The 12,945-nt window shown below is 39.9% G+C and overlaps 1 protein-coding gene across 31 annotated transcripts in view; it reads left to right on the top strand.

Moving 5' to 3' along the window:
- Positions 1-12,945, top strand: part of RBFOX2 (RNA binding fox-1 homolog 2) — a 265,853-nt gene that overhangs the window by 55,057 nt on the left and 197,851 nt on the right. For 2 of the 31 annotated variants that reach the window (XM_070600272.1, XM_070600266.1), the window contains exon 1: positions 3,091-3,191. The exons of 20 other annotated variants lie outside the window; for them this stretch is intronic. In XM_070600272.1, the coding sequence (XP_070456373.1) occupies positions 3,150-3,191 (42 nt within the window). In that variant the 5' untranslated portion in view covers positions 3,091-3,149. 9 more of the 31 variants (XM_070600268.1, XM_070600267.1, XM_070600286.1 and 6 more) reach the window with 8 other exon arrangements.

The raw sequence follows: 12,945 nt of genomic DNA, 5'->3' as shown, positions 1-12,945 counted from the left end.
CTTTTGAGATTATCAACTGGCATGTGGTGGTAGGTGTTCAATAAATATCGAAAGACAGGATGAACAATTGGGCACATTTTCTGAAAGACAATAGCTATTTTCTAAATAATAGAAGCCTATTACAATATTTGACTTCAGTAGATACGTGTTTAGTTTTTTTTTTTTCCAGAAGAAGTGATACTTTGCATTAATTTCTTGGTAAAACCAGGGGTGTATATTTACAACAGGGTGCATATTGTGGCAGTGGGAGAAAGTGCTAACTGGTTCATGTGGGTATCAGACGTGTGACCTTGGCCTCTTTAGTATCGTCCTCTAATCAGCTGATTTAATTTTAGTGGAATCCCTGGAGAAATACTTTGAAATGCTCTGGTTCTATATGCAGAATTTAGAAATCTTAAATCTAATGTATAGATCCTGACTGCGTTAGAGTTTATAGATTAAAACCAGCAGATGAGACTGTGTAGGCATTAGGACGTGATGATTAGGCTGGTGTAGGCATTATGACAGTGATAATTTTGTTCATCTCAAATATTGTAAAATTAAATCCCAGAATCTGTTATCTGAAGTTTTGTCATTTCACTTCAGCATGTAATTTCTCAAGCCAATTTTAATTTACAAAGATCTGAATGGAATCATTGCCATTTGTCCAGAAGTTTAGAATAATAGGATTAGATTAATAAATTAATAAGTATTGAGTGCCTGCTTAGAGTTTAATACTGTTAGTCATACATAAAAGTATGACTTTGACCTTGATGTCAAGCAGCCTATACTTTGTTGATGACATAAGAAAACACAGATACAAAATGATTTCTGAATGTTTGTTTACACCCCCAACTGTCTGTAAATGGGAAGCCAAGTAGAAAAAGCACAGGCTTTGGAGTCCAAACAGGTCTGGGTTCGAATCTTGGCTTTTTGAAAAGTGAAATAATGAGTTATATAACTTTGGTCACATTGACATCTCTGGAGCTCTTTTCTCTCTGCTGCAAAGTGAGGTAAGAATGTGTACACCTTGGAGTTTTTTGGTTTTCTTTTTGAGAATGAATGACAACCCGTGTAAAATCCCTGGCACGTGTTAAGTGCACTTAATGCATGTTTGAATGAAAGGAGTAGATGAATAGAGCTTTATTTGCAGCAGTCCACTTAGTCCAGGCCATTTTTGATGGATTTCATAATGATGACGAATGTAAGTCAAGCTCAGTAATTGATTTGATGGGCAATCTTGGAAACCGTGCTTCAGTCTTTTCCTTGTCGAATGTGGTGACTGACCTTCTGTTTGTTTCTAAGAGTATGAAGGAGCTCTGTTAGAAGAGTGCCCATCAAAGTTAGCCTGTGGGACCATCTGACCCGTGGGGTACACTGGACAGGTTTCACACAAGGATTGGCTTGTTAGGAGTCCACAAGGGGGAGATAAGGAAGCACAAATCTCAGAGGTGGGCTTATCTGGCCGTGGCCCTCCTCCCTCTCCTTCCCCTGGAATGTGAGTTTCAGTTGTTTATTGGCAAATACTGCATCTTTTGCTGTTTTCCACAGCAGTTGTGAAGCTTATTCTGGATGCCTTTGTATTAACTAGTGGGGCATTTTGACTTTGCTAAATGTTCCAAATTGTTTAAATTCTGTTTGGGGCAAATGACTACTTCTTGTTATACTAAATAATTTTCCTTTTATGTCTGTTTTTTTCACTGGAGAGTTGGTGCCCTGAAGCTGCAAACTGAAAATACAATTTTCCTGGGTGTGTCTTATTTTAATGCACTCCCTCTCATACTACAAGGCTCTGACCTGCTTGGAGCCTTTCCTACTTGGTTACAATTGATGCTTTGTCCTTTAGAGTCCTATAGGACTTAGCCACTGGCTTGATTTAGTATTCAGCTATCAAATATGGCTCTGAGAAAAAATTACTTCCCTAGAATGGGAAGTGGACAGCTGAGCTGGACTATGAAGCCCTGGTCCATATTCAGGCATCATTTAGGGATAGTGAGTAGCAATTTAGCAGTTTCAAAATTACATTTAGGACTAGGCAAGGGAAAAGTAGGCCCAGCTCCAAAATTGAGTACTAGTCAAAAATTCGGTGGTGTGTGAGGTTAGTATAGCTGGATTTTACTAGAAGTAGATCCCTTTTGGGGAACTGTCTATGGTTCAAGAAATTATGCATATTTTGTGGTATATCTATGATTATGAAAGGATAATTTTTTGAAAGTTCATGTTCTTCCTCTGTGGATTGTTAATTTCTGTTAATATCCACAGGACTTTCAGCACTAATGATGTCAGCTTACTCTCTATTTATTCAGTTCCTTTGGCCCAGGGACTTAAAGTACTTTACATTAATTTTGTCAGTAATTCTTATAACATCCCTTTGTGGGAGCAGGTTTTAGATGAGGGATGTGAGAACTTGCTCCAATTTACATAGCAGGTCAGTCCCTGGGATGGAAAATTGGAGCCAAGATTTGTGGTTTCAGGCTTAGTGTGTTTGGTCACTGAAGTATGCAGTCTTTCTACCTCACTTCCCTCCCCTTTTCCTCCTGCTTTTCTTCCTCTGGTGGAGGAAATAATACCAAGAGAATCGGGTGTTCTGAGAGCTCAGAGACTGTTGCGCCTTTCGGCACGGGGTCCCCATCCTTTGCTTGCTTTGGAAGGAGGCAGCAGAAGACGGATGCTCAGCACGTGAAATGTCCCAGCTGGCTTTTTGACCGGTGCTTGCTTTTATTTCTGTTCTCTTTTTTCCCTCTCTTCTTGGGAGGAGAGGTGGGGGTGAGAATTTTCCGTGTTTCAGCCTTGTATGTGTGCCAGTCCAGCTTGTTTTAATGCTCAGCAGATATTGCCACTTGCTTTTTCGTTGGGGGCTAGAGAGAAGGAGGTGAAGCAGCTTCTGTGGGGTGGGGTTGAGAGGAGGGTGGAATGTAGGAAGGAGGACATTTCTCCGTGTTTCTTAGTCATAGGACTCTGAATCCCAAGTCGCTAAATTTAGCTCAGGTTCCTGTTGAAAGCATCAGTTTTTGGGGGCGGGTCGTTGGGGGAGAACGGAAAACCTTTTTGTGTATCCTGCTCCATGAAGCCAATAGGGAAGCAGGAGGAGGTGAGGTTGCCATGGAGATGGTAGCTGTGTGCAAGGGGAGAGCAGCAGGGTTTAGAATTCCAGGAAGGAAGAGAGAGTGATGTCATCAGATTCCATGGACCAGCCCAGGAACCCCTGTGAGGTTGGTGGGGAGTTGGGTGTGCGTGGGGGGTGGTGGAGTGGGAATTTGTGCAGGGGAATTGTGGTTTCAGTAAGGTGTGGGGAGTCCAGTTCAAGCAGAGAGGTTGGTTGTGTGGAATTGTGCTGATCTGCATTAATGCCTGCTTTTTAAAAATCTGTAAATCATTCTGAATTTGCAGAATATTTTCTTTGTTGAATAATTTTTCCTCTGTTTTCATTTAACAAAGGAGCTCATCTAGGTGTAGAAATATACTATCTTTTTATAGTCATATTCCCTGTAGTATTTGTGTGTGCCCTTACCACTTGTATGTGAGGGTATTTGCACGTATTTTGGATAGACACTTGCCTTTGTATGATGCCTTTTATGGTGCTGCATGCAGTTAAATGCTTCATTAATGCCTGATTATCATATTTATTTTTCAGAGAATGAGTGTGTATAAATAAGACATACTTTTTATTTAAAAAATCTGAAAGAAGAAGCAGTTGCTTTTGCAGTAGAAAGGAAAACTGCATGCTGTAAGACAGTCCTTCCGAACATATGCGTGCGTGTTCGTATTGATAGTGAAGGGCAAATGGGTTTCTTTTGGAATGACTGAGAGGCTCATTTTTTTTTTTTTAACAAATATAACAGAATCTGTGCATCCAAATGAGTACTGCCCTCTAAAACAGTCACTTTGGCTCTGGTGATAGAGCCATTGTGCACAACATAAGGAACTCGCATTTGGAATAAGCCTCAGAGATGAGTGATGAGGAAAATGTTTTTAGTACCTGACACCGAATTTTTTTATTAAAAACAAATAACTTGCTTGATTACACTGGGTTTCTTTGACTTGGCTTTTCCTGATTTGGGCTTGTCAAAAAATCAAATCTGTGTTCCAGTGATGAGCTTTCCTCCCAGTTAAAGGTATTTAAAGTCATAGGTTTAGTTTCTGAAGGCATTTTCATTTTCAGAGCAAGAGCTCTTAGATTATTTAGTGTAGCAGTGGCAATGTGTTGAATGGTCGCAGCATCTGAGGAATAAGAGCATAGCCTTCCCAGGGCGACATCTTCAGAGGTGACCCATTTGGATTCATCTGTTCAAGTGTGTCTGTTAAAATCTGTGACATGACCATTGGGTAATGTGGGCAGCAGCATTGTGGTGCGTCTGAGAGCGCAGGCTCATCAGAGTGGCTCAGTGTGAACCCTTCTTCTGCTACCACTTGACTGACCTTGGACGACTAACAGTCTCCGGTGCGTGGATTTCCTCACGTATAAAATGGGAATGACCGTGCTGGACGCACCAGCCTATAGGGTGGTGCTGAGGGGTAAGTAAGCTAATATGTAAAGCACTTAGACATTTGCTCTGTTCTCAGTCAATGCTTGCTTTGGTTATTGTCATTAATAATTATACATTTCTTTGAATTACAGTATTGTGAGTTCCAGATACCACTGAATGTCCAGGCGGGAGGGATCCAGAATTCTCTAGTTTTTAAATGATTCCCAGATGATTCTGATGATCAGCCAGGTTTGGGAACCCCTGAATATAATCTATTTTGAGTATGGCCCAAGCACTAGAAGCTTCATCATCTCCTGGGAGCTTGTTAGAAATGCAGACTCTCAGGCACCACCCCAAACCCACTGAATCAAAACCTGCATTTTTAACAAGATACCCTACAGTGACTGTTTGCATGTTAAAATTTAAGAAACGCTGCTTGTCTTCTACCAATGGGAGTAACTGGGCGATAACTGCAGGTTAAAGATGAGTTCTGTCTCGGACATTCCCACTGGTGGAAGAGAAGCGGTCTGGTGGAGCCAGTGTGTAGATGAGCATGGACTTAACCTCCCCTGTTGTTTGGCCTGGGGAAAATGCTTTCCTGGACCGTGTATTTGTGTACCATGTAATGGGAAGAGCAGAGGTATAATTGTGGCCCTGGTTTTACCATGTGCTAGCTCTTTGGCTTTGGCCCAGTCATTTAACCTCTCTGAGTCTCAGTCTCCTTACCTGATAATGGAAATAATACCTAGACCTTGAAATAATGTGTATGAAGTATCTAGTACGTTGCAGTGTCTGCATATGTCAGTGCCTTCCCTCCCCTCCCGTTCAGCCTTTCAGTGAGGATCTGTAGAGTGGTTCTGTTCCCTCAGAAAAGGCTGCCGGTTGAGACCCAACACTATCCCGACTGTGTAGGGACCTTGGCTCTTGCCCTTCTCCCAGCTGTCTTGAGCATCTAATGTTAGTGCTACAGAAAACTCTACATATAGTTTTCTTTGCTGCCTTTTTCAAAGTACCTTTGACTCAGTGGAGACTGTTATCTGAGAGGACTGGGAGAAGAGCTGTAGGAGTTGCCTACCTGAGCTGGTGCAGGAATCGAGGTATGATGACATCTGATCAATGCAGCTCTTTCATGAATTCTTATTAGTTGACCACATGTTTAAAAAAATTGTTCTTAAAAAATTGGTGTTAAAAAAAAAGAACCGTAAATGCAGATGGTTTCATTTGAAGTCTTTTTTAGACCAGTTCCAAGCAAGAATTAACATGGCAATTATCAGAAGATCACTGAATTGATAAATAATGAGCACTATCTTTTTTCTGACTGGGACACTAATACAATAAGAAGTTCAGGGACTTGTTCTGGAGACACCAGAAGTAGATGGCAGAGAGTTTAGGTCGGAGGATTGGCAAGTGAAGCCCGGAGGTGGCCATTGGAAGCAGCAGCAGGAGTAGGAAATAGAAAGGCCCATTTTCACTCAGCCATACAGATCTTAGGGGACCGAGGGATAAGGTAGGATTGTGAACTCAGAGCATATAATAAAAGTTATTTTAATGATAGCTTTCCTCTATAGGGTATACTCTTAGGTGCTTTGTATACAGTATGTCTAATCTTAACATCCCTGCAAGGTTTAGGCATAATCACGTATATTTTACAGATCAGAAGGGTTGAGTAACTTGCCTGTCACTCTGTTAATAAGCAACAGAGCTGGTTTGACATCATGTTGAATAGCAACGAGAGTGATGAGACTGTTACAAAAGCTAAATTGATATGGCTAATGTACACCAGTTAAAATTTATTTTGTCTATATTGACCTTTTTGGCAAAGGTATTAAATTAAGACACTGACATTCAACTGTTAGCCTATCTCAGAGGGATTTTTTGAGTGTTGCGGAATTATCCTTTTGGGATATATTTCCTTTATAGTCTGAGGCTAATTAAGAAGTATCTTTTTTTTTTAAAATGCCAAAGCATGTGAAGTCTTCAGTTCAGTGAAACGTCAGTTTCAATTAAATCTCACAACGCAAACTAATTTGTTGGTGGTTATCAACTGGCATATTTAGTCATAATAAGTATTCGCACAATCATGTCCATTATTCCATTCAGATCCAAATGCAGATAACTATCAATGATTGCACAGAGTGAAGTTCATATTCTTGGATAGCTTTCTAAGTTATAGTTGGAGCCCAAAACCTGCAGTTAGAAGACTAGGTTCCATGCCCCTTTTTGTTGTTTCCTGCCTGTGAGCCCTTGGACATGTCACTTGACCTCAGTAGGTCTGAACCCGACTTCTTATCTGATTGATAAAGGAATAATGTTACCTATTTAGTAGCGTTGTTATGAAAAAGAGGATGTGTTTGACACCAAGTTCTGCCGCCTCACAGGCTCCATAACTGTGAAGAAAGACGTTTACAGCCTTGTGCTGCTTTTGTTTTCTCATCTGTGAGGTCTGTGTGAATGCGTGTGTGTGAGCCTGGGGCGACGTGAGGAGAGTGCAGGTGAAGGGCTGGATTAGAATTAGATGATCTATGTGGTTCCCTCAAATCCATGATCCTATAATTGTCAGACCTGCCTGTGTTGTACGTAGTGAAGTGTTATGTACAAATGAGGCATTGTTTCTTATTATCACTGTTGTTCTTTGGCAGTGCCATCTCATTAAGGAACAGGTACTGTACAAGTCACTTTGCATGTATTACCTCGCTTATTCCTTGTAACAGCACGTAAGTGGTGTTCTCATTTAGAAGGAGAAGAATTTGAGGCTCAGAGATGAAGTAACATCCCATGATCATGGAGTTAGTAAGCGTCAGGGACATATCTCAGGTCAGTGTGATACCAACAACTGTACTTTCCTCTCATACCTCACTATGCATGGAATTATTTGTGGCATGTCAAAACTAGGAAGTATTTATGGGCTTACTATGCCCCAGACAAATTGCTTCTTAGGCCCATTATATACTAATGAGGAAATCAATTAGAATTTTTTTGAGAACCTGTGATATATCTAGTATCTTTGGGCGAATATACAAAGACACGTAAGATGTAGTTTGTGAGCTTATGATCTCTTTGGACATAGGAGGCCTAGGGATATACATAATACATTTAGAAATCAGTCTGTGGCGCAGTAAACTCAAGTGCTCAAAAAATGTTACCGTAGTTTCAAGAAGGACTTAATTAGTGTGGGCTAGAGGAGTAGTTTTGCAAGCTTTTTTGACCATATCCATTATATGTGACAACCTAGTGTATAGTTAAGTATTTATCTGTATATATGAGACTAAAACAAGTTTCATGAAATAATTCTTACTCTTACTAAATTCTTTATTATAAAAAATTCTGTTGTCGTCTAGTACAGTGATTCTTAAAGTATGGTCCATGGACTTCTCAACGAATCCAAGACCCTTTTAGGGGGTCTTCAAGGTCAAAACTATTTTCATAATAACATTAAGATGTTGTTTGCTTTTTCCACTGTGTTGAGATTTGCACTGATGTTGCATAAGCAGTGATGTACCCTAGCATGAATCAAGACAGTGGCACCAAACTGTACTAGTAGTCATTATACTCTTCACCACCACACACGTGCTGTTAGAGAAGGGGAAAAAAATGAGTAGTTTCACTTGAGAATGTCCTTGATGAAACAGTAAAAATTATTACTGTTATTCAATCTCTACCCTGATTACACATCTTTTTAATATTCTGTGTGAATAAGGCACTTCTGCATACTGAGCATGGCAGTTATCTCAAGGAAAACCACCTTTGTGGTGGTTTGAGTTGCCAGCTGAACTAGCCACTTTTTCTCATGGAACACCATTTTTACTTGAAAAATAAACTGACAGAACATGGTTATTCATTTTAATAAAAATGAATTATTTTATTAAAAATGAACAAAGTGAGTCTGTCAAGGAAAATAATGACAATATTTGTTATCAGTGATACAATTTGAGCTTTCAAGCAAATATTAGAATTTTGGAAAATGAGTGTCCTGGACAATGGCCTTGACAGCCCCAATACTTAAAGACTTTTTTGAAGAGATTGTCAGTGATGTTAGTGAATGTGATTTTTTTTTGATAGTATGTAATAAAATATGTCAACATTTAGAAGAGCTTTATAACTTAATGAATATTTTATAGATGAACAATGTATAATATTACATAATCATGATAGGTGAAAATTCATTCAAAATGCAAGATAGACCAATGGATTTTCATATACCAGAGTATATAACAGAGTATGAAAAATTCACTGATATGGTTTCAGATGCCACATTGCAACTAACTTTTAAGAAGTCACTTTTCAAGTTTTGGTATAGTATTAAGGAATAATATCCATAGATATGTGAGAAGACTATTAAAAATCCTACCTTTCCCAAAGACATATGTATGACAGGCCAGATTTTCTTCATATACTTCAACCAAAATAACATCACAACAGATTGAATGCAGAAGCAGATGTGAGAATGGAGCCATCTTCCATTACCTTGGATTTGAAAGATAGTTGTAAAAATGTGAGACAGTAACACTGTTCTCATTAAATTTTGTGTTTGTTTTATAAAATATAGTTAATTTTTGTAAAATATTTATGTTAACATAATGCTTTATTATTGGCATTTTAAAATGAATTAATACATTAAAAAATTACTCAGTTTAGGTTCTAATAGGCAAATATCAAAACTTATAACCTACATAAACAGAAATTCTTTGGGATCTTTAGTAATTTTTAAGAGTGAAAGGAATTCTAAGACCGCAAAGTTTAAGAACTGCTGCTCTTGTTTTTTTTTTTTAATAACGGTTGAGACCTCTTAAATAAGTCATGAGTGGGTCTTGACCCACAGTTTGAAAAAGTACTGAGCTAGCGTTACAGGGATTACATTGTGAAGGGAGGGAGGGCTTTGCTAGATTTTACTTGAGTTGCTGTGGGAGAACACCCTAAGGGTATGAAGTAAATTGAGGAAATTAGCTATTTGCAGTCATCCTCCAAGCCTCCTTCAGGTCTTGCCTCCTGTGAGTTCCCTTCTTTGTGATTTCTTCATGCCCTTCTCACTCCATTATCAGCCATGTATGCTTGTTCCCTCTGGGCCTTATATTTACATTTTATTGCATGATTCATGTTGTATTTGTTTACATGCATCTCTGTCTTACTAGATTATGAGTTCCTTAAGAGAAGAATTAGTAAGTTATTTTTCTTTCTGCTTCTGCCATAGTACCAAACACATGGAAGTCCCTTAGTGAAAGTTTCTTGAAGGAATGAATAATTGGGGAGAGAAAGGTAATGACTAGGTGAGGCCAGATTTAGGATGTTTGGAACTTGATCGTGTAAGCACTGGAGGACCCTTAGCATGGGAGAGATAGGAGCGGTGTTTTGTAAAATTAACCCTGGTCCTCGTGAGAAGTTTGGGAAGAGGTGGCTGGAGGCTGCTGGATCAGCTAGGAAACTATTATTATAGTGGTTTCGGCTTGGCTCAGGTGACCCAGGCCTGAATGAAGGCGAATGCCTTAGCCATAGATAATGAAGGATGTACCCTGAGGAATACTCACAAAGCCCGACTACCGAACTTTTATTGTGTACTTATGAAACCCTGAATACTGTGTTAATGGCTTTATATGTATTTCCTCATTTAATCTTCACAGCACCCTTGAGGAGGTAGTGTTATTGTCTCCATTTTTTGATGGTTAAGTAAGGATAATACATGTTCATTGCTGAAAAATTAGAAAATACAGATGGACAAAATAAGAAAAATGTACATCACTCATAAACCCAAACTCAGCTATCTTCAAACATTTTCCAGGGTATATACTGAGATACAGCGCTTCTTAAAACCTTTAGCTATTGCAGTCACTGATGATTTTATTTCAAGCTACAAGGATCCATTCAACTAACATCAGCAAGGTTGGTCTTCTTCATTTATACCATATTGCATACTGCATTGCTTTTCAAAAATATTTTCTATTGAGATGGAATTCACATAGCATAAAACTAACCTTTTTAAAGTGAACAATTTGGTAGTATTTAGTACATTTATAGTGTTTTGCAGCCACCACACCTATCTAGTCCCAAACATTTTCATCAACCCCAAAAGAACTCCATTCCCATTAAGCAGTCACCCTCCATTTGCCCTCCCCTGCAGCCCCTGACAATCCCCAGTCTGTTTTTTGTCCCCATGAATTTACCTATTCTGGATATTTCATATAAGATGTGCCCTTTTGTGTCTGGCTTCTTTCACTTAGCATAATGTTTTCAAGGTTTATCCATGTTGTAGCATATATCAATACTTTATTCCTTTTTATAGCTGAATAATATTCCTTTGTATGTACATACCGCAATTTGTTTATTTGTTCATTTGTTGGTGGACATTTGTGTCTCCACCTTTTAGCTATCATGCATAGTGCTGTTAGGAACATGTGTGTACAAGAATTTGTTGGAGTACCCGTTTGCAATTCTCTTGGGAATCTGGGAGTGGAATTGCTGGGCCGTATGGTAGCTCTGTATTTAACTTTTTGAGGAACCGCCAAGCTGTTTCCTGTGGCAGCTGCACCATTTTATCTTCTCACCAGCAATGTACAAGGGTTTGTCAATTTATTTTTAATGAAGAACACAATAAGATGGAGAAAGAAAAGAGAAAATATGTGTGGCCTTTGAGTTTATTAGAGCTTTGTGTCTCAGATTTTGCCTGATGGACTTATTAAATATTTAGCATCACTTTAGTGCTAAGAATGAAATTTAGCTCAGGGAAATGTATCTAATCTATTTTAAGAGGTGAACAGACTAGGAAGTGAAGATCAGAGAAGTGAGGAAAGGGAAATTTAAATAGACTGTAAAATCCTTGAGGGAAAGGCCCTATTTGTCTTTGTGTCCTCTGCATTTAGTAAAATTCTTGGCATGTTGTAGTGTTGGGGTCCCCAGGACTACCCTAGGTCCAATGATTGGCTTGGATTTACAGAACTCAGCGTATAGTCACACTCCTGGCTGTGAGTTATGACAGTGAAAGCATATGAAGGGAAATCAGCAGGGGGAGAAAGTGTATGGGTTGAAGTCCAGCAGAAATCAGACCCAAGCTTCCAAGAGTTCCTCCCAGGGGAGGTGCACAGGGTGTGCTTACTGCCTTCTGCAGCGCGTTGTGTCAGTGTTGTCTACCAGAGAAGCTCAGTCGAGACTCAGTGCTGAGATTTTCCCTTTTTTGGGGTGGGTAGGAGGGGTTGTTCACAGAGGCCAGCACCCTAGTTCACCCTCTGCCTAGTGTACACCAAAATTCCAGACTCCCAGAAGGAAAGCAAGTGTTCAGCATGAACCATATTGTTTGCATGCCTTAGGCCCAATGAGCCACTCTGAACAGTTTTGGGAATAGTTCCCCCCCGAAATCTAAGTTCCCAGACACTAGCCAAGGCCACCCTTGCAAGCTGCCCTTTCTAAGGATAGTAGTCAGGCCTGCTATGTTCATTCTTTTCCTGTACATGGATGTTTAGTTCCTTAAAAAGTGTTGCTAGGTTCTGTGAAGAAAAATAAATGCCATAGTAGAGAACCAGCAGGGACTTTAACGTCAGACAGACCTGGATTTGTATTATTGTAGGCAAATTACATAGCTTTCTGAGCCTCAGTTTTCTTACTATAGAGAGATGCAGAGTTGTAGTGAGAATACAGAGTAATGATATGTAGAAAACACTAAGCATAATGTCTGTCTTGTACACAGAAGGTGGCTGTTAACATTTTGTTTCAGCTCAGCCTGTAGCAGTCTGGGGCCAATCAGGAGAGAGACTATAAGTAATATGGACAGAGAATTTAATATAAAGAGTTACTGGGGCTGGCCTGGTGGTATAGTGGTTAAGTTCATGCACTCTGCTTCGGTGTACTGGGGTTCATGGTTCAGATCCTGGGCGTGGACCTACACACCACTCATCAAGCCGTGCTGTGGCAGCGTCCCACATACACAATAGAGGAAGATTAGCACAGATGTTAGCTCAGGGCCAGTCCTCCTCACACACACACACACACACACACAGACACAGACACAGACACAAACAGAGTTATTTACTATAACAGAAGGTTGAAGTAATGAGGGATTGGCTTTTAAGAAGTAAAGAGAACTTTAAAGAATAGCAGATGTAATATAATAGCAGGTATAATGTAATGTATAGTATGGTTGACATAAGATAAAATATCTTTAATATAATTAATATATAATAGTCACTACCCCAGAGCTGAGATAAAGCACCCAGAAGGAAACCTGTCTTCCCCTCCCTCCTTTCCCCTGCACTCTGGGCTGAGATCCAGGCCGTGTTGGAGAGGGCATGTCTGTGGCTCTCTGAGTGGCAGAGAAGTAAATCCCTGTGATGTCAGACCTGCAGAACTTGTTGCATAAAGTTGCCAAAAATCTACCCTTTAGGGTACTGGGGCAAGCTGTTGACAGGGAGTTGTGTTACAGAGGCACTCTGCTGTGTAACAGCCCAGAGAGGGTTCCTGGAGGAAGGTGCTGCCTACTGCATGCTCCTGGCTGCTGTGCACTGTAGGAACTGGGAAG

The sequence above is a fragment of the Equus przewalskii genome, chromosome 29 (assembly GCF_037783145.1).
Source record: "Equus przewalskii isolate Varuska chromosome 29, EquPr2, whole genome shotgun sequence".
Lineage (NCBI taxonomy): Eukaryota > Metazoa > Chordata > Mammalia > Perissodactyla > Equidae > Equus > Equus przewalskii.
This window is presented reverse-complemented; position numbering and strand designations above follow the sequence as displayed.